Here is a 24,040-nt window from a genome sequence, read left to right on the forward strand (position 1 = left end):
CGCAATCTTGGCTCAGTGCAACCTCCGCCTCCCAGGTTCAAGCAATTCTCTTGCCTCAGCCACCCTAGTAGCTGGAATTACAGGAGTGCACCACCACACCCGGCTAATTTTTGTATTTTAGTAGAGACAGAGTTTCACCATGTTGGCCAGGCTGCTTTCGAACTCCTGACCTCAGATGATCCGCCCATCTCAGCTTCCCAAAGTTCTGGGATTACAGGTGTGAGCTACCATGCCTGGCCTGAATTTCTTATTCTAGTATTTATTAATAATTCAATTTGAGAAGACTACCTAGACTATTTGAGTTTTGTAATCTCTAATTCCTAGCTCTAAAGCTAATCCCTTGTGAATATCTAGACTGGAAATCCTCATTAAGTACCTGCACCTTTTCAGGTTTTGTTAACTGGTTGGAGTCAGACTGGAGAATTTCATTTCTATTCATTTTTGGTTTTCTCTTTCTTTTTCTTTCCTTCCCCACACCCCAGGGCTACCAAGAAAAGAACAAATTCATTGCTGCACAAGGTAAAGTAATGACAACTTTTTACTCTTAGATTTAACCATGATCCCATAATGGGTTTGGGTTTTTTCTCCCAAATGCTGAGTGGATTAACCAGAATGCTGTATAGCTTTTCTGTAATTTTTACCACCTGAAAGAATTGTAATCCATCATACAGGTTTACAGCTAACAGCCTTCATCTTGATGACAGTATCCAAGGATCCATTAAAAGAAGTCTTTTTGTATATGTATATTAAAAAGACTGGAAAAGGCTGTGTACACAAAACATAGTCTAATGAGGCCCTCTGTCCTTGGGGCTAGTTAACCTTAGGTTCCAGCCAGGCTGCTCAGAGTTTGAATTAGGAATCAGTTTCCAGAGAGGATCAGCCACCTCACGGGGTCCAGTCTGGTTCTCCCCCAGCTCATGGGCCTGAACCTCACCATTATTCACAGATAGGTGTTCTAGGAATCCTCAGATCAGGGACTCAGCACCATGTCCTTTATATGTTCTACACACATCTCCAGGCCTGCTGTTCTAACAAGTGTCTTCACTCTTTGAACCCTAGCAAAAATATCTGGATGTTTGCAGCATTAAAAAGTAATTGAGGCCGGGCAGGGTGGCTCATGCCTGTAATCCTAACACTTTGGGAGGCCAAGACAGGAGGATCGTTTGAGCCCAGGAGTTCAAGATCAGCCTGGGCAACATAGTGAAACCCCATCTCTACTAAAAATTATCCAGGCATGGTGGCTCGCACCGGTGATCACAACTGCTTGGGAGGCTGAGGCACAAGAATCACTTGAACCCGGGAGCCAGAGGTTTCAGTGAGCCGAGGTCGCACTACTATACTCCAGCCTGGGTGACAGAGTGAGACTTTGTCTCAAGAAAAAGAGTCATTAGGGACTACAAGATTTACAAAAACAAAGTTCTCCTCCCTTTTCTTTTCACTTTTTTAGTCTAATGCCCCTGGGGCAACCATTTTTATCTATTGGCTTCTTATGGTAGATGACATCATCTGATCCCCTTACAGAGCACCTCCCCCTCAGTCAGACAGACATGTACCCACATATCCTCCCCATTCTCCCAGAAGAGTCAAATCACAATTTGGGGTTCAGGTAATATTTATTATTATTATGAGTTTACAAATATTCACAGCCGAAACACACAGTATTATGTTTTGTATAGTTTTTCCCCCCTTTTTTTTAGTCATTGTGTTTTTTATATACCTACCACTGATTTTCCTCCCAAACTCTTTACCAGAAGTATATATCTTCTCTCAGTACCTTTAGATACATGAGGTTTAATTTTTTTATCTTGGGATCCTTCTAGAATCTTCTTTCTTCAGTTGCACTGTGGATTGGTTGCACTCTATCCTCTGGCAGAGTTATCATTCTAAGACCAGTACCCTGGGGATTCCATTAGCCTCTCTGCTGTGTTGGATCTCATTTGTTTTCCTCTGTTTGCCTCTCATTTTGTTTAGAATTTTCTAGTGACTTTCTGAAAAAGGTTATATGGGAGGTAGCCTGAACGAGTCATCCAACCTTTCTGGGACTGATGACACCCACCTCAGAGCATAATAGGAAGGAGTAAATGCCATATGAAGCACTTAGCTCACTGTCAGGTCCATAATGTAGGTATTCTGTGAGCAGTCATGATTTCTAATTCCCAACTGTAATATCCTTAGGAGACATCATTCGTGTTCTGTTTATATTTTGACCGCCTTCCACCCAGCCCCATCCTAGTGAAGTGCCTGGCACATACATGGTAGAAACATGGAAAATACTCAATTAGTAACGGGGTGGATGGATACATGGGTTAGATATTTAGCTGGGGACATTTGGGCACAAGCTTCCAAAAGTCAGAAATGGATGTTCCCAGCCTCCCAGAATCTTTCTTCTTGGTGTATATTCTCTTCATTTTTGCTGTTGGCTACTTTAGGACCAAAAGAAGAAACGGTGAATGATTTCTGGCGGATGATCTGGGAACAAAACACAGCCACCATCGTCATGGTTACCAACCTGAAGGAGAGAAAGGAGGTAAGTGGAGAAATTGGGTGTGAACAGCAGAGGGATCACTCTGCATATAAGCTCTGAGTTTAAGCCTGGCTGTCTACCCTTTGTGGGTGCTGTACCAGTAGTTCATCCAGAAAGACACAGGCTGAAGTCTACCAGACTTTGCTATGGCCTGGAAGCCCCAGATGAACCTCAGGTGTGTGCCTAAACCACATTCCCTGTATTTAGTAGTCAAACAACTCACCCTGGTTCCAGAACAGCCTGAAAGAGACATGACTTGGGCCATCAGCTAAGGAAAAGCCACAGAGGGGTTTTTTTTGTTGTTGTTGTTTTGTTTTTTGAGACGGAGTCTCTCTCTGTCGCCCAGGCTGAAGGGTGGTGGTGCTGTCTCAGCTCACTGCAAGCTCCGCCTCCCGGGTTCACGCCATTCTCCTGCCTCAGCCTCCCGAGTACCGCCCACCACCACGCCCAGCTAATTTTTTGTATTTTTTTAGTAGAGACGGGGTTTCACTGTGTTAGGCAGGGTGGTTTCGATCTCCTGACCTCGTGACCCACCCACCTCGGCCTCCCAGAATGCTGGGATTATAGGCATGAGCCACCGCGCCTGGCCCACGGAAGGGCTTTTTTCCCCTGGCTTCTCTAGTCCCTTATTTCCGTGGTTTTCTGCCCCACCTGCTGAGGCCTTTGGTATATCCTGGATCAGCAGGGGGAGCTTTATGAACTGAGACCCTGCAAGCCAAAGGGAATTTGAGGCCTTGGCCTGATCCTGGAGGCAGCCTTCTAACTGGTCCTTTTCCTTTTGTGGCTACCAAGTGCATGCCTGGCCTAATCAGCTCCATCACTGGGCCACAGCCAGAGCCAATCCTGAGTCCTGGGGTCGAGCCCCAGAGAGGAATACCTATTTGTTACCGTCTTTCTCAAGGATGGCCCTTGAGTCACCTTGATCCTAGGATATCGGGTGTCATGATCAACAGCTCCACAGTGGCATGGGAAGACAGTGCTAGGGCTGGGCTTTAGGTTAGTTTCCTCCGACCAAACCTCTTGCTCTTGGAAGCTATCCAAAGCTCAGGCAACAGAAAAAGCTCTAGGCCTCCCATGGCAGGTTTACAGTCTGCATCAGTCCACCCTGGTGGCCCCCTCATAGCAGGCTGCTGGTTCGAGGGGTTCAAACAGGCTTTCTCCTAGAGCATGACCTGAAATGTTGTGAAAGTGCAGATTTTGTAGGTAAGATGGCTTCAGATTCGCCCTGAACCAAGGGAGTGTGAGTGGGAAACATTGAGAAGTATGGGGCTAGGGCTGTGTGTAAGTTAGGAGACTGTGCTCAATAGGATGGCAGCTAAGGAACTTAAGAAAAGGGCAAATTTGAATAAGTAAGTGTGCAGCTGACTGAGATAGAGAATAGGTCAAAGGGCCTTCTGGGGGACTTTAATCTGGGCTTTGTAGGCTCTTCCTTCCAGGCCCTTTGCATCTGCCATGGGCAGGAGGTCTAAGGTCAGGGAATGTATGTCTTTTTCTTTCCAGTGCAAGTGCGCCCAGTACTGGCCAGACCAAGGCTGCTGGACCTATGGGAATATTCGGGTGTCTGTAGAGGATGTGACTGTCCTGGTGGACTACACAGTACGGAAGTTCTGCATCCAGCAGGTACTGTCTCCTCTGTCCTTTCTCTGTTCTTATGTTGGATCTGCTGACCACTAAGAGGGAACAGGCTGGATCATCCCCCTGTACTCAGGGTGGTCAGGAGTTGAGTATGCAGTATGTGAATTCTGAAACCAGAGATCTGGGCTCAGGGGAACTTGTCTGTCAAAGCTAAAGGAGCAGTATTTTCATGACTGGTGAAAAATTACCTGTTGAGATGAAGTCTGATCATTTAGATATGACCAAGCACTGTGGAAAGGGAGCATGAGGAGGCAGTGCAGTCTCCTAGGTGCTTGACTCACCTTTCTCCTCCTTTCCTACTCCAAAGACTCCTGACGTCAAGGATGTGATGCGCCTGACCCTGGCCCTCCAGGCGACCCTGGAGACCTGAGCAAAGGTCACCTTCAGCCAAGGGGCAGTGTGGTACTGCAAAAAGAGGACTTAGCTGGGAGCACTGCATTTTAGTTCTGACCCTGCCACTGACTAGTTGTGGGACGTTGTGTCTGTGGTTAACTAACTCCCCTGGGTACACTCACTTTTCCATTGTCACTGACAACCACAGCTGTCACCTTCCCTCCCCTGGTACTGCCCACCCTTGGGTATCAGGGCCAACACACAGGATCTCCTCACTTCACAGGTGGGCGACATGACCAACAGAAAGCCACAGCGCCTCATCACTCAGTTCCACTTTACCAGCTGGCCAGACTTTGGGGTGCCTTTTACCCCGATCGGCATGCTCAAGTTCCTCAAGAAGGTGAAGGCCTGTAACCCTCAGTATGCAGGGGCCATCGTGGTCCACTGCAGGTCAGTGTGGCCTGACCCTTGTCCCCCCACCCCCACATTTTGCCCCCATGGCCAGAGCAGGGGAACAGCACAAGGGCCCTTGCTGAGGAGGCTGGCGCAGAGTAGATGACCTACTGGAGCAACAGCACAACAGCCAGAGACTCCAAGTTCTAGTGCAGGGTGGAGAATATGACTTGAGGAAGGAGGGTAGGGCAGTCCTCCAAGATTAGGAGTTGGGAGACCCTGCTATGAAGCCAAAAGACTGGGTCAAGTGCTGGCCATGTATATTTGCAGCCTTTGGACCCTTCTAAGTATCAGAATGCTTGGTCCTAATAGCTGGAGGTCAGGATTCAGGACATACTGGAGTTGTTGGCTCCTGGAGAGTCCCACTTCTACCCCATTGAGAATTAGGATTTAGACCCTGAAGGAAGAGCCCCCACCTGTGTTGCCCCTCCCTGTCTGCTCCCACAAGGCAGGCCGGCCATCCCTATAACCCCGTGCTCTCTGGCTACAGTGCAGGTGTAGGGCGTACAGGTACCTTTGTCGTCATTGATGCCATGCTGGACATGATGCATACAGAACGGAAGGTGGACGTGTATGGCTTTGTGAGCCGGATCCGGGCACAGCGCTGCCAGATGGTGCAAACGGATGTGAGTGATCTGTGGGTCAGGTGAGGGTGGGGGGTTTCAGGACTAAAACATCTGCCCACATTGAGGATTCACTCAGTCTCGCAGGTTATTGTAAATGATTACTATAGAGTGTGATTGTGGGGGAAAGAAAGATAGATCACACTGTTAACTGTGTCTATGTAGAAAAAGGAAGACACAAGAAACTCTATTTTGTTCTGTACTAAGAAAAATTCTTCTGCCTTGAGATGCTGTTAATCTGTAACCCTATCCCCAACTCTGTGCTCGCAGAAACGTGCTGTATTGACTCAAGGTTTAATGGATTTAGGGCTGTGCAGGACGTGCTTTGTTAAAAATGTGTTTGCAGGCAGTATGCTTGGTAAAAGTCATCGCCATTCTCCAGTCTCGAGCACCCAGGGACACAGTGCACTGCGGAAGGCAGCAGGGACCTCTGCCCAAGAAAGCCTGTGTGTTGTCCACGGTTTCTTCCCACTGAGACAGCCTGAGATATGGCCTCATGGGAAGGGAAAGACCTGACCGTCCCCCAGCCCGACACCCATAAAGGGTCTGTACTGAGGAGAATTAGTGAAAAAGGAAGGCCTCTTTGCAGTTAAGATAAGAGGAAGGCATTTGTCTCCTGCTCATCCCTGGGAATGGAATGTCTTGGTGTAAAACCCAATCGTACATTCTATTTACTGAGATAGGAGAAAACCGCCTTATGGCTGGAGGTGAGACATGCTGGCGGCAATACTGCTCTTTACTGCACTGAGATGTTTGTGTAAAGTCAGACATAAATCTGGCCTACGTGCACATCAAGGCACAGCAGCTTTCCTTAAACTTATTTATGACACAGTCCTTTGCTCACATGTTTTTCTGCTGACCCTCTGCCCACCATTACTCTATAGTCCTGCCACACACCCTTCGCCAAGATGATAGAGATAGTGATCAATAAATACTGATGGAACTCAGAGACCAGTGCTAGTGCAGGTCCTCCGTATGCTGAGCACCGGTCCCCTGGCCCACTGTTCTTTCTCTATACCTTGTCTCTGTGTCTTTCTTTCCTCAGTCTCTCATCCCACCTGACGAGAAACACCCACAGGTGTGGAGGGGCTAGCCCCTTTCATGTGATGAAGGGCTCTTATAAATTATGTATTCAAAGAAATTGAGCACAGAGGAGGTTGTGGTTTCATGCCTGGGAGAGTCAGGAAGGCAGATGACAGGTTACTGGACTTCAAGGATTAAGGAACAGGCAGCTCAAAGAGCCAGTGCCCAGAGACATGATGAAGCTCGGCCACATCTGGGAGCAGCAGTGAGATTCGCTCTGCAGTTGGGGCATAGCACCAGGAGGGAGGCAGGGACCAGACTATCACGGGCTTTGGGTGTCTCCAGTTTCTGACAGCCTCTTCAGACTATTAAATCTGCACTCTCAGAATGAGCGGGAATTGAGTTTGTCCTTCTCTGCAAGCGTCCACCACCCCCAAGGTAGACCTAGACCCTTCTTCCCAAGTAAAGCACCCCCACAGGGACTTCTGCATTTCAAGTCCTACTTCACTAAATTGGGATAATAAGAGAGAGTCCTTTTATTCCTGCTAGGATCAAAGGAGAAATGGACTGGAGTGAAGTGGGGGTGGGAGTGGGTGATCTGGCATGAGAACTATGTTGTATGTAACCAAGGACTTGTGTGTCATTCATGTTTCAGATGCAGTATGTCTTCATATACCAAGCCCTTCTGGAGCATTATCTCTATGGAGATACAGAACTGGAAGTGACCTCTCTAGAAACCCACCTGCAGAAAATTTACAACAAAATCCCAGGGACCAGCAACAATGGATTAGAGGAGGAGTTTAAGGTGAGTTGGAGCTGGATAACCTCCTTCAAATTAAAGGATCCTTGTAATCTGGGGAACATGGGACGCCTGACTGTGCATTTGCCAACAATGAATCCCCTTGTGAGGCATGCCATTGGTTAAGGAGGTGGTCCTTTCCTCGTACTCTAGTAATTCTCAACTCATCCTGCACGTTGGAATCACTTCGGTTGTGTTTGAGTAGGGAGAAACAGGCAACAGTATTTTAAGGCCCCCAGCCCTCCGAGGTGATTATGATATACAGCAAGAGCAATTTTTTCCGTAAGAGCCAGATAATAAATATTTTAGGCTTTGCAAGCCACATGGTTTCTATCCAGCTACTTAGTGCTGTCTTTGTAACACAAAGGCAGCCATAACCAATAGGTAAACATAATGAGTTTGGCTGTTTTATAAAACTTTATTTGCAGGCAGCAGGCCAGATTTGGCCTCTGGACCTTAGATCATTGATAGCTCCTATATGCCACTAGACAATGGTTCTCAAAACACCTAAGGCATATGTCACACTGTCATCAGTAAAAGTGCTCTCCCAGGCTGGGCACAGTGGCTCACGCCTGTAATCCCAGCACTTTGGGAGGCTGAGACAGGTGGATCATGAGGTCAGGAGTTTGAGACCAGCCTGGCCAATATGGTGAAACCCTGTCTCTACTAAAAATACAAAAAGTAGCCGGGCATGATGGCACACGCCTGTAGTCTCAGCTACTCGGGAGGCTGAGGCGAGAGAATTGCTTGAACCCGGAAGGCAGATGTTGCAGTGAGCTAAAATCATGCCACTGCACTCCAGGCTGGGCAACAGAGTGAGACTCCATCTCAAAGAAAAAAAAGTGCTTTCTCAGAAGCAGGAGATTCTGGGTTGGGGTGGGGAGGACCACTTAGAGAAGTTCTTCTCAAATATAGCATGTGCACAGATTTCTTTGGGATCCTGTCAAGATATGAGTTCTGCCAGGCACGGTGGCTCATGCCTGTAATCCCAGCACTTTGGGAAGCCAAGTCAGGCAGATCACCTGAGGTCAGGAGTTCAAGACCAGCCTGGCCAACATAGTGAAATCCCATCACTACTAAAAGTACAAAAATTAGCCAGGCATGGTGGCACATGCCTGTAATCCCAGCTACTTGGGAGGCTGAGGCAGCAGAATCACTTGAACCCAGGAGGCAGAGATTGCAGTGAGCTGAGATTGCGCCACTGCACTCCAGCGTGGGTGACAGAGCAAGACTCTGTCTCAAAAAAAAAAAAAAAAAAAAAAAAAAAATATATATATATATATATATATATATAGGTTCTGATTCAGCAGGTACAAGTTAGAACTTGAGATTCTGCATTTCTTTTTTTCGGAGATGGAGTTTCACTCTTGTCATGCGGGCTGAGGTGCAATGGCGCGATCTCGGCTCACTGCGACCTCTGCCTCCCAGGTTCAAGGGATTCTTCTGTCTCAGCCTCCTAAGTAGCTGGGTCTACAGGCACGTGCCACTACCCCCGGCTAATTTTTAGTAGAGGCAGGGTTTCACCACGTTGGCCATGCGGGTCTCAAACTCCTAACCTCAGTTGATCACCCACCTTGGCCTCCCAAAGTGCTGATTACAGGCATGAGCCACCATGCCCGGCTTGAGATTCTGCATTTCTAATAAGATGAAGCCAACGCTGCTGGTGTATGGGCTACACTTTGAGTAGCAAATGTCAAGAAGGAGCCTCAATCGGGAAGGGAGGATGCAATTCTGAATAAGTTTTTTTGAAGAGCCTTAGGCAGCCTCTGGGGGTGGAACTGCAGAGTGGACACACTCCCTCCTACGATGCTGGAATCCCCTGCTCCAGGATCACAAAATTCCAGGCCAGGAGAATCTCAAGAGAGTCCACAGGAGCCTGGAAGGTAGCATTTCCCAAACAGTCTCTTGGCTTCAGGGTTCCAACAAGAACATGTGGGAACAGAGATCAGGGCCCTGGTAAGAAGAGCAGTAGGGAGCCAGAGTGGCCTGGAGGTGCAGGCCAAGTGACAGGCATAATCTTGTCAAGTTCAGTTACTGGGATCAGTAGTGTTTCTCCTCCCCTTCCCAATTCAGAAGTTAACATCAATCAAAATCCAGAATGACAAGATGCGGACTGGAAACCTTCCAGCCAACATGAAGAAGAACCGTGTTTTACAGATCATTCCATGTAAGAGCCCTCCCTCCACTCCAAAGCCTTATTGCCCCATCCCTCAATTCCCTCCACCCCTTCCACTTCTGAGATACTAGTTAACGATTGGCGTGTAGACAAGAACCATGGCGTTGCCTCTTGTTGCACCCAGTTAACAACATGGCGTTGCCTCTTGTTGCACCTTAGTGCCTTCCGGAAATAAAAGAATGTAAAAGCCAAAGGCTTTCTCCCTAATGAGCTAGGAATAGACATGTCCTTGCCCAGCTGGGATTCTGTCTGCCCAGGGCCTGAGGTGGGAGCAGTGCAAGGAGAGGGAGAGGACAAATGATATTGGCTAGCCATGAGCCGCTGTCCTTCTTACAGATGAATTCAACAGAGTGATCATTCCAGTTAAGCGGGGCGAAGAGAATACAGACTATGTGAACGCATCCTTTATTGATGTAAGTGGTGGGTGTGACCCCTGAGCCCCCAACACCCCATGGAGATTCAGCCAGCACTTGCAGTGCCTCCCTCCCATACCTGTTGGGGAGGATCATGTTTGAATCAGTCAACAAATAGTGAATTGATACTCACCCACCCACTCACCCTGTGCATTAGGTCTGTCCAGCTCCATAGAGCAGAAGGTGGGGGAAAACATATGGCATGCAGCAGTATGATACCTGGAAGAAAAAGTTCACAGAGCAGACCACAGCCAAGAGGAACCTGGCTGCCCTCTGATCTTTCCCATTCCTGCCCTCTTCATCCTAGCTCTAATCCCTGTTCCACTTCCCTGTCTTATAGAAAGCAACCAGCTTGTCAGATAGGGTTTTATCCTTGGTTACAGGGGAGCTCTGTATGGGCTGAGTTTGCCTCCAAGCAGTCCCCATTCCCTTCCTAGTGGCCTACCTTCTCCACTAGTCCCTCTCTGATTAAACCATCTCACCCTTGCAATTAACCTGGCCTGTGCAGGGCTACCGGCAGAAGGACTCCTATATTGCCAGCCAGGGCCCTCTTCTCCACACAATTGAGGACTTCTGGCGAATGATCTGGGAGTGGAAATCCTGCTCTATCGTGATGCTAACAGAACTGGAGGAGAGAGGCCAGGTGAGCTCAAAAGGTCCTGGGCAGTGAGAGACAGAGACAGCATGAAAAGGTGTGTGTGTAAATGGGGACGTTGGGAAGGCAGGAAGGTGTTTGGATCTTGTCTTTGATTTATACGGTCCAAAGAGTACATTTGCATAGTGTAAGTACATACTTAAAGGTATATAAATATATATGCATTTCCAGGATTGCCCAGCCAGTTGGTGTCTAAGCAGTCATTCGCTTCTCCCAAGACTAGAAAAGCAATGTGATCTGAGCCTCCATGTTATTCCCAGACAGCTCACACCCTTTCACTTTCTCCTGAATACAGTCCCCCTAGCCTAGCCTTTGCACAGTGCCCCAGGTGGGGCACCCTCTCCTTCCCAGTGCCCCAGGCGGGGCAGCTAGGTCAGGGTTCTGAGGTGGACCCAATATGAGTGTCCCTAAGAAGGGATTGCCTCATTGCTGACTACATAAAATAAAGCAGTAGAATTTGAGAAATTACACAAACAAGAAACTGATAGTCTAATATTTAGTAATAAGGAAATCTTTTAAAGAAAAAAGCCCTCGGGTCTATTAAAAAGTAGAGTTGTCCGGAAACTCATACTAAAAAGGGACCCTAGCAGTCGCCTAGGTCAACTTCTTCTCAGTACAGGAAACCTCCTAATACTGTTCCTGAGTCAGAATCATACGGCCTCTACTAAGCACATTCAATCTCAGGGATATGTCCCTCACCCCCCACATTACGGGGGGACCCAGTCTGTGTTCTGACAATGCTTATTCTTTTAAAAATTATTTCTGTTGAGATTGCACATTGCAGCAAATGAGCGGTTCATTATGTCTGGAGTGTCACTTAGCAGGGATGAGAATCTAGAGAATGGGCCTGGAGAGAAGCTAGCAAGGCCTGGTGAGAAAATTCCTTCTAAGCCACAGTGAAGAGTTTGGTCTTCCTAAAGCAATTGAAGAGCCCTTGACAACATCCCATTTGTGTTTTTTAAAAAATCCGTCTGGCAGCAGTGAGAAGGACTCACTAGAAATGCAGAAGCTGTGGCAGTAATGCTGGTGGCCTGGACTCGGGTGGTGAGAGGGTGCTGTCCCAGAGAGGGTGAAGTGAGGAGGAATTAAGGATGGCACCCACTCATGACTCATTGAATTTATAGTCAAACATTTAAAATACAAAGTATGTTTTACATTAGTTGTCCCAAGTCACTAGTTGTTCCCCATCTGTACTTGAGTTAACTTTGGTACAAGGCTTTACACATATTTGCTCACCCTGATGTTTCATTACATCAGAGTTTTTTTTGGTTTGGTTTGTTTGTTTGTTTGTTTGAGAGAGGGTCTCACTTTGTCACCCAGGCTGGAGTGCAGTGGCACGATCTTGGCTCACTGCAGCCTCAACCTCCCAGGTTCAAGTGATCCTCCCACATAGCCCTCCAAGTAGCTAGGACTAAAGGCACGTGCCACCACGCCCGGCTAGTTTTTGTATTTTTTTGTAGAGACAGGGTTTCACCATGTTGCCCAGGCTGGTCTTGAACTCCTGGGCTCAACTGATCCACCCACCTAGTTGACCCAAAGTGCTAGGATTACAGGTTTGAGCCACCGTGCCTGACATTTTTTTCAATTTTAATCAGTCATTTAACTCATTAGCTATTCTTCCTAGACTTGTGTCATGTACCTAATCAACAGACATACATACTTTGTAGGTCTTCATCATCATTTTTTTTTTTTTTTTTTTTTTGAGACGGATTCTCACTCTGTCACACAGGCTGGAGTGCAGTGGCACAATACGGGCTCATTGCAACCTCTGCCTCCCAGGTTCTGGCAATTCTCCTGCCACAGCCTCCCTAGTAGCTGGGATTAAAGACACCCACCATCATGCCCGGCTAATTTTTGTAGGCACGGGGTTTCACCATGTTGGCCAGGCTTATCTCAAACTCCTGACCTCAGGTTATCTGCCTGACTCAGCCTCCCAAAGTGCTGGGATTACAGGCATGAGCCACCACACCCAGCGTCTTCATCATCATTAATAACAATACTGATGAGGTGGGAGGTTTGGTTAAGGTGCTTGGCTTTGCACTCAAGGAAGCACACACCTGAGTAACAAAAGCCGTTTAGGAAATGAGCCACTGTGTTCTCAGGAGCTAGGTGCCTGTTCCCTGCCCTCTCTGATCAGTCGTGATGGAACCTGCAGATCAGACCAGGGCCCTACCTGTGGTTCCTTCTGCACCCCTGCCCTCCAGATCTGTGATGGGCAGGACCAAAGAGCAGGCCGAAGAGCTGGAACCACGAGCACAAGGACCATCTCGGCCCACTGCCCTGTGATAAAATGTGGCCCACTGAACATCTCCGCCTCTGTCCAGTCAGATGCAGGCTCTTCCATCCTTGGAAAGGACCTAGTGAGAATAAAGGGCAGGGGGGCAGGAAGCATTTCATGTGTGTGGCAGTGGGGAGAAGAGTCGTGCGCACACAAATTCTCCTACCTGTTGAGTGAGGCCTCTTCCTCTACCTTCTGCTGTACCTTGTGCTCTGTCTTCCTAGGGCCAGTGAAGCAGACAGTAGTGCTTGCCCTCAGAGCTTCTGAGTGGACTGGAACAGGATATTAGTGATGTTCTTTACAAGGCCTCACTGGCCCCCAAGTTCGCTTTCTGTTCCATTCATGTTGTCAAGTGTAGCTCCCAGAGATAATTAATGCAATAAGCCTAAATGATGCAATGAAAGGTGCCTACATTTATACAGTGACACTACCATCCTCACCTACAATATTAAGTTCCCAGAGAAAAAAATCTGATCCCAAAATATAAATTCTGTACTTACAAATTAAAATCTCGAAGGAATTAAAAATTAATTATCTCCTTCTGCTTTTTTTTTTTTTTTTTTTTTTTTTTTGAGATGGAGTCTCACTCTGTCCGCCAGACTGGAGTGCAGTGGCACAATCTCAGCTCGCTGCAACCTCCGCCTCCAGGGTTCAAGTGATTCTCCCACCTCAGCCTCCCGAGTAGCTGGGATTACAGGCATGCACTACCATGCCCAGCTAATTTTCATTGTAGAAACAGGGTTTCATCATGTTGGCCATGCTGGTGTCAAACTCCTGACCCCAAGTGATCCGCCCGCCTTAGCCTCCCAGAGTGCTAAGATTACAGGCATGAGCCATTGCGCCTGGCCTCCTTCTGCTCTATTTTAATCAAAAAGGTCTACCAGGATGCCTGGGTTCCCGCAGCAGCTGCAGCTTGGACCATCATCAGCCTGGGCAGATAGAGCGGTGCCAGGAACTCCCCTGCTGGGTCAGCCCAACCCTAGGCTTCATCCTGCTTCTCTAAAGCATAGTGAAACATGATAGCATTAGTCTCCACAAAGCTGTGTGTCCCCATCACTATGTCAGCCTTAGACCTCATAAGAGACATAAGACATAAGAGACTTCATGCTGTCTGGTGGAAAGACAAAGTAGGAGAAAAGACAGAAAACCTTCCCTGTTTCACTTCTTTAAGATGCTATTATCTAGAGGCGGTAACCTGAACACACGAATCTGAGATGAAACTCCAGTCCCCAGCTTTTCTTCTACTGGTCTTGAACCCCCATTCCCCATCTTCTGTCCCTCACCCACTGATGACTTGGTAACACCTGGCTTACTGCTCCTTTTGAGCCCCTGTTCCTGACTCTGCTTCTGGAGGCATCAGTCACCATGTGGATGATCCATCTATCCTCAGTCTTTCTATTTCTCACCTTCCTGAGCCACCTCATCCTGTGGTCAAGTCACAATCTGCCCTGTATCTGCACCGCCCTTGGAATGTCAACAAGGCATCCGCCCTGTTTACTGCCTCCTTCCTCCCACCTCGGTATTCTCTTTTATTCCAGTCATTTTTGTCTTCATCAAGTCCTTAGAGCCATTGATGCCTCCACTTTCTCAACATCAGTCACCTCGAACATGTCCTCACCTTCCTCCTTAACTCTGTTTTTGTGTTTTGAGTTTTGTTTTTGAGCGTTTGAGTTTTCTGATTTGAGTTTTTGTGGTATGTCATTATTACCTTTCCTTATTCCCTCATGCTTTCTTACTTTCCTGGCAAGCTGTCTAGTAAAACCCAGTTATATGCCTCTATCTGATATAGCAAACATCACAGGGCCAAAACACAAAACAGTGCCAAATGCTCTCACATTGAACTCATGACCACAAATCTCATAGAGGTAATTGGTGCCACCTAGCAATGCTATTGCTCTTTCTTTTCTTCCTGAAACCTCCAGCATCTGCTCTTGCCTGTCCCATCATACTCACACCTTAGCTTGTGACCTGGCCTCATTCTTCTCCAAGAAATCAGACAAGAACACTGTCATCCTCCCACCCCCAGACAGCCAGCCTCTTCAAATCTGTACCAACTCTCTTCTCTCTTGTTACAGTGGAAAAGGGTTTCTGCATCTCTCAATCCGGCTGTCCACTATGCTCTTGGCCCCATTCCCTCCTGCCTGCTCAGGGATGTTGCTGCTATAACCATCTTCTCTCCCACCTCCATCAGCAGTTCCCCTCTCTAACCACTACTCTCATCAGCCTATACATGTTACATTTCCTATCTTTTAAAAACAAAAAATCTGTTAATCCCACTTTCCCTTCCACTTACTATCCTATTTCTCTGCACCCCTTCCCAGCAAAACTCCTTTAAAGAGTTGGCGTTTGGCCAGGTGTGGTGGCTTACACCTGTAATCCCAGCACTTTGGGAGGCCAAGGTAGGCGGATCACAAGGTCAGGAGATCGAGACTATGCTGGCCAATATAGCAGAACCCCATCTCTACTAAAAATACAAAAATTAGCTGGGCGTGATGGCACATGCCTGTGATCCCAGCTACTCGGGAGGCTGAGGCAGGAGAATCGCTTGAACCAGGGAGTTGGAGGTTGCAGTGAGCCGAGATCGCGCCACTGCATTCCAGCCTGGTGAAGGAGTGAGACTCCGTCTCAAAAAAAAAAAAAAAAAAAGAGTTGGCTTTCTCCCTGCAAGTTCTCTCTTCGCTCTGTTCCTTCCAGGCTTGGCCCCACTGGGACTGCTTTAGGCAAGATCACCAATGACTGTCCTCTTGCCAAATCCAAAGGTCATTTCTCTTTTCTGATTTTTTTTTTTTTTTTTTGTCCTTACAGCAGCATTTGAAAGAGTCAGTGCCTCCCTCCTCTTCCTCAGAACACTTACTTCCATAGCATCACCCCACTCACTAACCTGGCAGCTCCTTTGTTATTTCTTTGTGACCTCCTCTTCTAAAACATTGGAGTATACTAGACTCAGGCACTAGCCCACTCTGTTTTCTTTTGACACAGTAGCCCTTCAGGATCTCAGCCAGTCCTATGGCTTTAAGTACAACCCATATGCCAGGGATCCTCAATCTGCTTCTCTAATCCAGTCACCTGTTCCCCCTTCCCAATGTGGGCTCCTGGTTTCCTCCTTCCCCTGACACCAGTCCACCCCACTCTTAGCCATCTAAATAAATAGTACCACCTTCTGCCCAGTTGCTCATGTCTAAAATCCGGGAGTTCCTTACTCCCCTCTCCTCACCCCTCACATCCAGTCTGCCACTGAGTCCTGATACAGGCAGAGCCTCCCCACTTTTCTCCAGCGTAACTGCTATCATCTGAACAAGCCCTCGTCTCTCACTGCTTGCCCATGGGACTGTGGGCATGACTCATATGCGCAGCCTCGTCTGCAGTGGTCTGGCGACTGGTCCTCCTGCTCTTATCCTAACCACTTTTAGTTTTTCAAATGGCAGCTGCTGGTCATTTTGAAAATGTAAATCATTGTCACTCCTTGTCTTAAAAATCCTCTTTGAAGCTAAGTGCGGCAGCTCACGCCTGTAATCCCAGCACTTTGGGAGGGCGAGGTGGGTGGATCACCTGAGATCGGGAGTTCGAGACCAGCCTGACCAACATGGAGAAACTCGTCTCTACTAAATCCTCTTTGGTCTTCTAGAGATCTTGAGAGAAAATCCACCCATGTATACAAAATTTAGAGGCTTTTGATCAGATGTGGTGGCTCACACCTGTAATCCTACCACTTTGGGAGGCTGAGGCAGGTGGATCACCTGAGGTCAAGAGTTTGAGACCAGCCTGGCCAACATGGTGAAACCCTGTCTCTACTAAAAATACAAAAATTAGCTAGGCATGGTGGGCGCACACTTGTAGTCCCAGCTACTTGGGAGTCTGGGGTGGGAGAATCACTTGAAACTGGGAGGCTGAGATTGCAGTAAGTCAAGATCATGCCACTGCACTCCAGCCTGGGCGACAGAGCAAGACTCTCTCAAAAAAGAAAAAAAAAAATGAGACTTTTAGTGTTGACACCTAGTCCCTAGACTTGATATGTATTTCTACCTTAGAGATCATGCTCAATTCCTCCAGCACACACACACTGTGGCTCTCACACCCAAGGGGACCTCATGGTTCTGATGGTTTTAAAGGCCCAGGCTTCATCCCAGCTGATACACTGTGTAAAGCAGTGTTGAGAAGGCACTGTAGTAGCAAAATCCATTCCACCCACCAGTGCCATAAAAACTAATATAATGCCTGATTGAGGTGAGCCTTAATGAGAATTTTTTTTTTTTTTTTTTTTTTTGGCTGTTCTGGTTGAAGAGAGGCCCAGAGCACCAATCCCTGAGGCATCCCCAGGGCTCCTAGAGAACATGGGTGGAAAAGCACTAGTCCAGGGCATGTCCTTGATTCACCACTTTAATAATCATGATTTTATTTGGACTGTGAGACTATTCACAATTTCTTTTTCTACTTAATTTTTTTCCAAATCTTTCAATGACATTATATGTATGGTTGAGAATTTTTCAATTGCCAGTAGTGAAGAATCTCAGATCTTATCCCCAAATTCTCTGAAGAAATGGGCAGCATAACTGTGTGATGTTATATTTATGTATTTATGCCTTGGCTTGTTCTGCAGACATTGAACAAATTCATTTACCAGATACTGAGAGCCTACCATGTGCCAGGCATTGTGCAAGGTGTGGGGAATACAGAGATGAAAAGAGACGCAGCCACTCCCACAAGGAGCTGTAGAGGGAAGTAAGCCAGGTGCAAGCAAAGACAGACAGTAGACCACCTCCTGCTCACTAGCAAGGACAGAAAGGCGAGTGCTAGCAACTTGAAGGTAACTTGCAGATCAAAGAGATAAAGGTAAAAGGGAGAAAGGATACTATGGCCTGGGCAGTGGTGAAGCCCATGGCTGTGTGGGAATGTGAATTGGTTCTGATTTTCTGAATTAGCAGTCTGGCGGATGTAAGCAGCATTAACTATGAAAACACCCCATGGGAGAAAAAGAAAGGAATTGGAACAGAGATTTTCACTCCTCCTCCTCTCCCTCCAGCCACCAAGTATTGGATACCCTGTGAGCCTGTAGTCAGAGTTCTTTACAGACCCCGTCAGTGTTTCAGATGGTCTCTGGTGAGGATCAGAGGTTAATTGGAATGATGTGATATAATGATCCTGCAAGTTTTCAATACCTTGAGGATGAAGTGTATCAGCGTAAGAGGTGGCTGTGCTGAGAAGGGTCAGGCTGCTCGTGGGCAGTGCTGCTTCTACACATGTGGTACTCTGAGCTCCTCACCTCTCCAACTTGTCCCTCTAGGAGAAGTGTGCCCAGTACTGGCCATCTGATGGACTGGTGTCCTATGGAGATATTACAGTGGAACTGAAGAAGGAGGAGGAATGTGAGAGCTACACCGTCCGAGACCTCCTGGTCACCAACACCAGGGTAAGATGGGTGGTGGGTGGACTCTGCCCACGGGAAAAGCAGGGTTACCCCTGCCTCCCTGATCCCCTTTTTTCCAAAGGAGAATAAGAGCCGGCAGATCCGGCAGTTCCACTTCCATGGCTGGCCTGAAGTGGGCATCCCCAGTGACGGAAAGGGCATGATCAGCATCATCGCCGCCGTGCAGAAGCAGCAGCAGCAGTCAGGGAACCACCCCATCACCGTGCACTGCAGGTATGGCTCACCCTTGCCCTCAGCGGGAGAAAGAAAGCGAGGAGGGGCAAACAGGGGAAGCCGATGACCATGGGTCAGACTGAAGAAAGCCATACAAGAGCAAGATATTGGTGAGCACATGGTAGTTGAGATTGATGCCAAGACAGGATTGGATGCTAAGAGAGAGGACCTTGGAGCTTGAACTTGGCACAATAAGTGCTAGAGGACTAATGTTCAGATAGTGGGCAGGAGAGCAGCAGGGGAGACTGGCAGTGGAGACCCCGATTGTGCTATGGAACAGAGGGTGAAAGAAGAGGAGTCAAGGGTGTCTCCCAGGTTTGAGCCTAGGTTGGTATGACCAGCAGAAGAAAGACAGGAAAGAGGCTTGTTTGAGAGGAAAAGTTGAATTTTGTATGGGGCATGTTGCTGGAGATTGCATTTTAGAAAAAATGCACTCCTTCACTTAGAATCCTAACAACAGCTTACAAGGCCCAATATGTTCTGAGGGCTCCCTGGCCAGGGCCGGGAGAGGATGGTGTGCACCACGGGCTGGCTCTGGCCCCACCCCCACCACTCTCCTTTCTTCCTTCATGAACTGCATGGCCTTCAGCACCCTGGGCACACTCCTGCTGGGGGCCTGAGGTGCCAGTTTCCCAGGCAGCCACAGGGCTTTGCCCAAGCCTTCCCTGAGTACCCTGCCTAGAACTCCCACTCCTCTTTTTCCTTCCCTTACCACACATCTTCTTGTCTGGGGACATTGCTAAACCCCACAGTCCCTGCCTCAGAGTAGGCACTCAGTGTCTGGTGAGTGAATCAGCTGATGACATTGAATAGGGGGATATTGTCAAGGTCAGAGTCTGGATTCCTTGGATTTAGGAAGAAAGTGAGAGACATGGAAAGGAATCAGCAGATACACACCAGTGTAGGGAGTGGGGTTTGTCAGAAAAAGGGAAAGACAGGACTAGAGCTAGTTCTAACTGAGCGAACAGCAGGTCAGAACAGCCTAGGCCAGCATGTGCAGGTGGACAGCAATGGCTCCGTGCTGGTGGGGTATGAGTGAAAGTCATCCTCCATGGTCCAACAGGTGAGTCCCTCCACAGCACATGGGGCCATGCAGGAAGGGCACAGGGTACACTGCCTCCCAACCCAGAACCCCTCCAGGCTGGGGGTGGTCCACAGGGCAAAGGCAAACACCGGCTGCCTGCCCCCACCTCTTTGTCTGCCACTCACTACTGTCACTCACCCCCTTACACAGAGGGCCATCACAGGTGTGGTAAATGTGTCTGCTCTGTTGCAGCGCTGGGGCAGGAAGGACGGGGACCTTCTGTGCCCTGAGCACCGTCCTGGAGCGTGTGAAGGCAGAGGGGATTTTGGATGTCTTCCAGACTGTCAAGAGCCTGCGGCTACAGAGGCCACACATGGTCCAGACACTGGTATGCTGCCCACATATTTGTCCCTGCCACCACACCACCTGCAGCCCTTCTCTGTCAGGGCCAGCTCAGGGAGGAGGCTCTTCAGAGGGGCCCACCCAGTAGTCAGAAGACTGTCTAAACACAGACCTGCCCTTCCCCTCCCAAGGTGCCCCAAATACACAGGAAGCATTGGGAGGCAGCAGGATGGCAGCAATGGGAGCATAGCCCATGTTGCCAGAGGATGGGCCAGGTTAGAAGGGGGTGTCTGGGTGCCCCACAGGGCTCATCTGCACTTCTCTGTGGGTCTTGGGTAAGGAAGATCCATGAGGAGTACCTGCCTTTGGGCTTGGGCTCCCTGTTAAGAGGTCTGACTTTTAATAAGCTGCACATCCACAGAGGTTTTCCTGAATCCCATGGAGCTAGAAATGTTTGTGGCGTAAAGAAAAGTGAACATTAGGAGGTTTGGGAGATGAGGTTCTGAGAGCCAGGGTGCATGCTCTCCTGGCAGCCATGGTAAGCGTGGGCCATGCTCAGCTGCACTGTCTCCCAGCCCAGCACATGCCTGTCTGACTTCTGTGGGGCCTAGGTCAGCTCTGGTCAGCTCTGCTTGTAGAAGGTCTGCTGCATTCAGCCCAGAAGGGGAATGCTGTCAGAACTCTGGCAGGCAGATCAGAGCTCAGGTGAAAGTTCAAAAACATTCAGTTCCTCTTGATTTTCCATCTTCAAAAAAAAAAAATGTCTGTTAGGAATTACAGGTACTGAGTGTTCTTCAGTAACCCTGGCTTTTTCCCTACCTTTCACTCTCCAGGAACAGTATGAGTTCTGCTACAAGGTGGTGCAGGAATATATTGATGCATTCTCAGATTATGCCAACTTCAAGTAAGCGGCAACAAGGGTCCATGGACCAGGAGGATTGCCTTTAATATTTTGTAATATTCTGTTTTGTTAATATACCCCAAATTGTGTATATATCTTATAACTGTTTTAGAAATTGGTACATAGGCTTCTATTACCTATTAGGTGGAAATTTTATATGTAAATGTGTTAGCACTGATAGTCCTTTTTCCAATGTTTTATTGGGGAATTAAATAGTGTGATGTTTGGATTGATATCGTGAAATCCTCAGCCGGGAAATTGGGCTGGATTGTGCTTTGGTTAATACATCTTTCCCTAAAGAAGATAAACACAAAATCCATTCCGGGTAGCTCGGCACCAACTAAGAAAAAAAGCACAAAGTTCTCAGAGCTCTCGAGGAAAGTGGTTGTCCCCATACCACCATGCACTGTAAATATCCCTCCCCTCTCTCCCTGGTCCCCTCCCCCATCCCCACCACCTATATCATGGGGAGTAATAGGACCAGAGCGGTATCTCTGGCACCACACTAGGGACTATCAGGTAATAAAAGCTTTGACTCCCTGAGGAAATGTCTCTCCCTTTGTCTGGGGGTGGGGCAGCCATACAGGCTGGGGCTCTCCTCGGCTGTTCATGGCCCTCCTGTTGCTGTTCTCTCTGAGCTATCTGAGAGAGGCCACAGTCCCCCAGCTCCTCCTATCCACCAAACACAGCCCTTCCAGTTCTTAGGTGATCTCCAGGACCCTCCTTTCATTCCCAGCACATCTTTGGTTTAATGGTCCTGGCCAGCCTCCCTCCCTATGGAAGGTGGCCAGGTCCTCGCTGAGTCTCCTTAAGGACAGGGGCACGGGGGAGACGAGCTGGCTCAGCTTTGGGCTGAGGCCAGTCTGACCTCTCCAGTCTGTGGTGCTTTGCTACAAAGCTGTCTGGATTGTGTCACCCTGTCCAGGATAAGTCTTTATGTCCACATGTATTCTGTTGAATTGCTTCCACTTTCTTTCATACGTGTCCTCATTTCTGGGACAATGTGAATGTTTCTCAGATCTAGAAGTCAGGATGGTGGGAGTCTTAGATCCCAACTTGGTTTTGAGTGACATGTTAGACAAAAGTGTTGAACTTTTGTTTCTTAAAGAAGCTGGATGTTCATTTATGTCTCCCGTAACAGTCTGTCCTGTCCAGAGACCCAGTATCCTTAGGATATTGTTCTCATCCTCATGGTTGAAGCTGGGTCACTGCCATGTCCATATTCCACCCTGAGGAAAGAGCATGGAGAGCCAGCAGCTTCATTTCCAAGGACAGGAAGCCAAATCTGCACTTTTCATTTCCACTCATACCCCACCCCATATTTCACTCATCAGCTTCACAAGTAGGTTTTCACCTGGTCATAGCTATGCCTAACTACAGGGGGTGCTGGGGAAGTGTGATCTTTTGTTGGGGGCACACTGGGAGTGGGTCTGTCCACTGCCTCCCAGCCTCATGAGCAGCTCACCACAGGAGCAGGAAAGTGAACTGGTGGCTGTGGCTGTCAGGCAGGGCCTTTCTTGAAGAGCCAGTGCAGGCCTGGGCTCCTCAGAGGCTTCTGGAGTGAGAGATGGCACCTCAGCCTGGTCCATGGAGGCATGTTCAGGGGTCAGCACTACTGTGCTTTTTGGAGGAGGTGGGACTTGAACTGGACCCACGGGATGCTGGAAATTTAGATGAGTGAAAAGGAGGAAAGGCGAAGTGGAGCCACATTACAGAGGGCCTCAGAGTCCAGATAAAGCAGTTAACATGTAGTGGCTCCAGGAGGGAAGCCTGTCTGTGCACCACATATCCAGGATGTTTGTGGGAAGGAAAGAGATGCGCAGAAGGGACCCAGGAGGCCTGCAGGAGGCAAGGGCTGCAACAGACCCCCTCTGGAAGTTTACAGGAGGTGAGTGTAAGTCATTAGAGACATTCAGTTCTGTAGGAACTGAGGAACTCCCAAGAGGCAGTAAACTTAAAACTCAGTATACTGTCTCGGTAAGTATGGATAAATTAGGCAAAGACAGATTCTGAGGAATTTCTAGTGAGGGGTGCCAAGTTTGGGGAGCAGCCCCTGGCTCCTTGCAGGCTACCCTTCAGTGCTCTGTGTGACCAAGTCCAAGTCAATGCAGGAGGGCAGGCACTGGGTCAGCAAGCCGCTCAGTGAATGTGCAGGTGAGGCCGTTTACAGGCGCTTGTGTGCCTCCCAGCAGGCTGCCTGCCATTGCCAAGGCTGGCCTTCAGCAGGGTGCGCCACCGTGGCCTGAGTGGTTTTCTGCTGAAGTCCATGCTGATTTGGCCAGTGGATAGGCATCACCTGGGTGCAAAACCAGTGTCTCCAGGTAGGAATGACCTCAGCTGTTTGCTCCCTGTCCTGCTCAGCCTGTAGATGTGTCCCTCATCCCTTCATGCCTCCCTCTTCACTCCTCTTTTACTTTCTACTCAGGGCTTGCATGTTTACAAGAGAGGTGAACCCAACAGAAACTAGTATAGGCCAAAAGGAAAATGTGCTGAGGCTCACACAGCACAGTCGTGTGGAAAAGGCAGGGGTGACTGCTTCATCCAGTGCCCTTCCCACAGCCAGTCAGTTGTGACCCAAGGGGCTTAGGGTAGGAGTGTTTCTCCACAGGGGAAGAGTAACAGCCTGCACCCACCACACACCCAAAGCCCTACATCCTGCCACACTCAGACCTCACTTCATTTGGGCAGGTCCCTCCTGGGTTGCAGTTTCCTTCATTGCTCCCCTGTCCCAAATATTCAAATCTCTTTCATTAAAAATAAAGAGCAGGCCAGGTGCAGTGGCTCACACCTGTAATACCACACTTTGGGAGGCCAAGGCGGGTGGATCACTTGAGCCCAGGATTCAAGACCAACCTGGGCAACATGACAAGACCCTGTCTCTACAAAAAATAACAAAAATCAGCCGGGCATGGTGGCACATGCCTGTAGTCCCAGCTACTTGGGAGGCTGAGGTGGAAGGATCACCTGAGCCCATGAGGTGGAGTCTACAGTGAGGTGTGATCATGCCACTGCAGTCCAGCCTGGGTCAAAGAGTGAGACCCTGTCTCAAGAAAATAAATAGGCTGGGCACAGTGGCTAATGCCTATAATCCTAGCACTTTGGGAGGCCAAGGCGGATAGACCATCTGAGGTTAGGAGTTCGAGACCGGCCTGGCCAACATGGTGAAACCATCTCTACTAAAAATACAAAAATTAGTCGGGCGTGGTGGCACGTGCCTGTAATC

General features: G+C 48.5%; 1 protein-coding gene across 9 annotated transcripts in view; it reads left to right on the top strand.

The window, feature by feature from the left end:
• PTPRA (protein tyrosine phosphatase receptor type A) overlaps positions 1-21,050 on the top strand; it is a 177,383-nt gene extending 156,333 nt beyond the window's left edge. For 8 of the 9 annotated variants that reach the window (XM_032142640.2, XM_032142641.2, XM_058433070.1 and 5 more), the window contains 13 exons: positions 483-519; positions 2,430-2,527; positions 4,025-4,144; positions 4,776-4,942; positions 5,436-5,571; positions 7,247-7,396; positions 9,464-9,557; positions 9,903-9,979; positions 10,488-10,622; positions 18,194-18,319; positions 18,399-18,550; positions 19,827-19,962; positions 20,750-21,050. In XM_032142640.2, coding sequence (XP_031998531.1) covers positions 483-519; positions 2,430-2,527; positions 4,025-4,144; positions 4,776-4,942; positions 5,436-5,571; positions 7,247-7,396; positions 9,464-9,557; positions 9,903-9,979; positions 10,488-10,622; positions 18,194-18,319; positions 18,399-18,550; positions 19,827-19,962; positions 20,750-20,824 — 1,503 coding nt within the window. In that variant the 3' untranslated portion in view covers positions 20,825-21,050. Of the gene's footprint in view, positions 1-482; positions 520-2,429; positions 2,528-4,024; positions 4,145-4,775; positions 4,943-5,435; positions 5,572-7,246; positions 7,397-9,463; positions 9,558-9,902; positions 9,980-10,487; positions 10,623-17,509; positions 17,943-18,193; positions 18,320-18,398; positions 18,551-19,826; positions 19,963-20,749 lie in introns of those variants that run through there. The other variant, XM_058433072.1, reaches the window with a different exon arrangement.
• Positions 21,051-24,040: the final 2,990 nt, after the last annotated feature.

This window comes from Hylobates moloch, unplaced genomic scaffold (assembly GCF_009828535.3).
Source record: "Hylobates moloch isolate HMO894 unplaced genomic scaffold, HMol_V3 SCAFFOLD_21, whole genome shotgun sequence".
In the NCBI taxonomy this organism is placed as follows: domain Eukaryota; kingdom Metazoa; phylum Chordata; class Mammalia; order Primates; family Hylobatidae; genus Hylobates; species Hylobates moloch.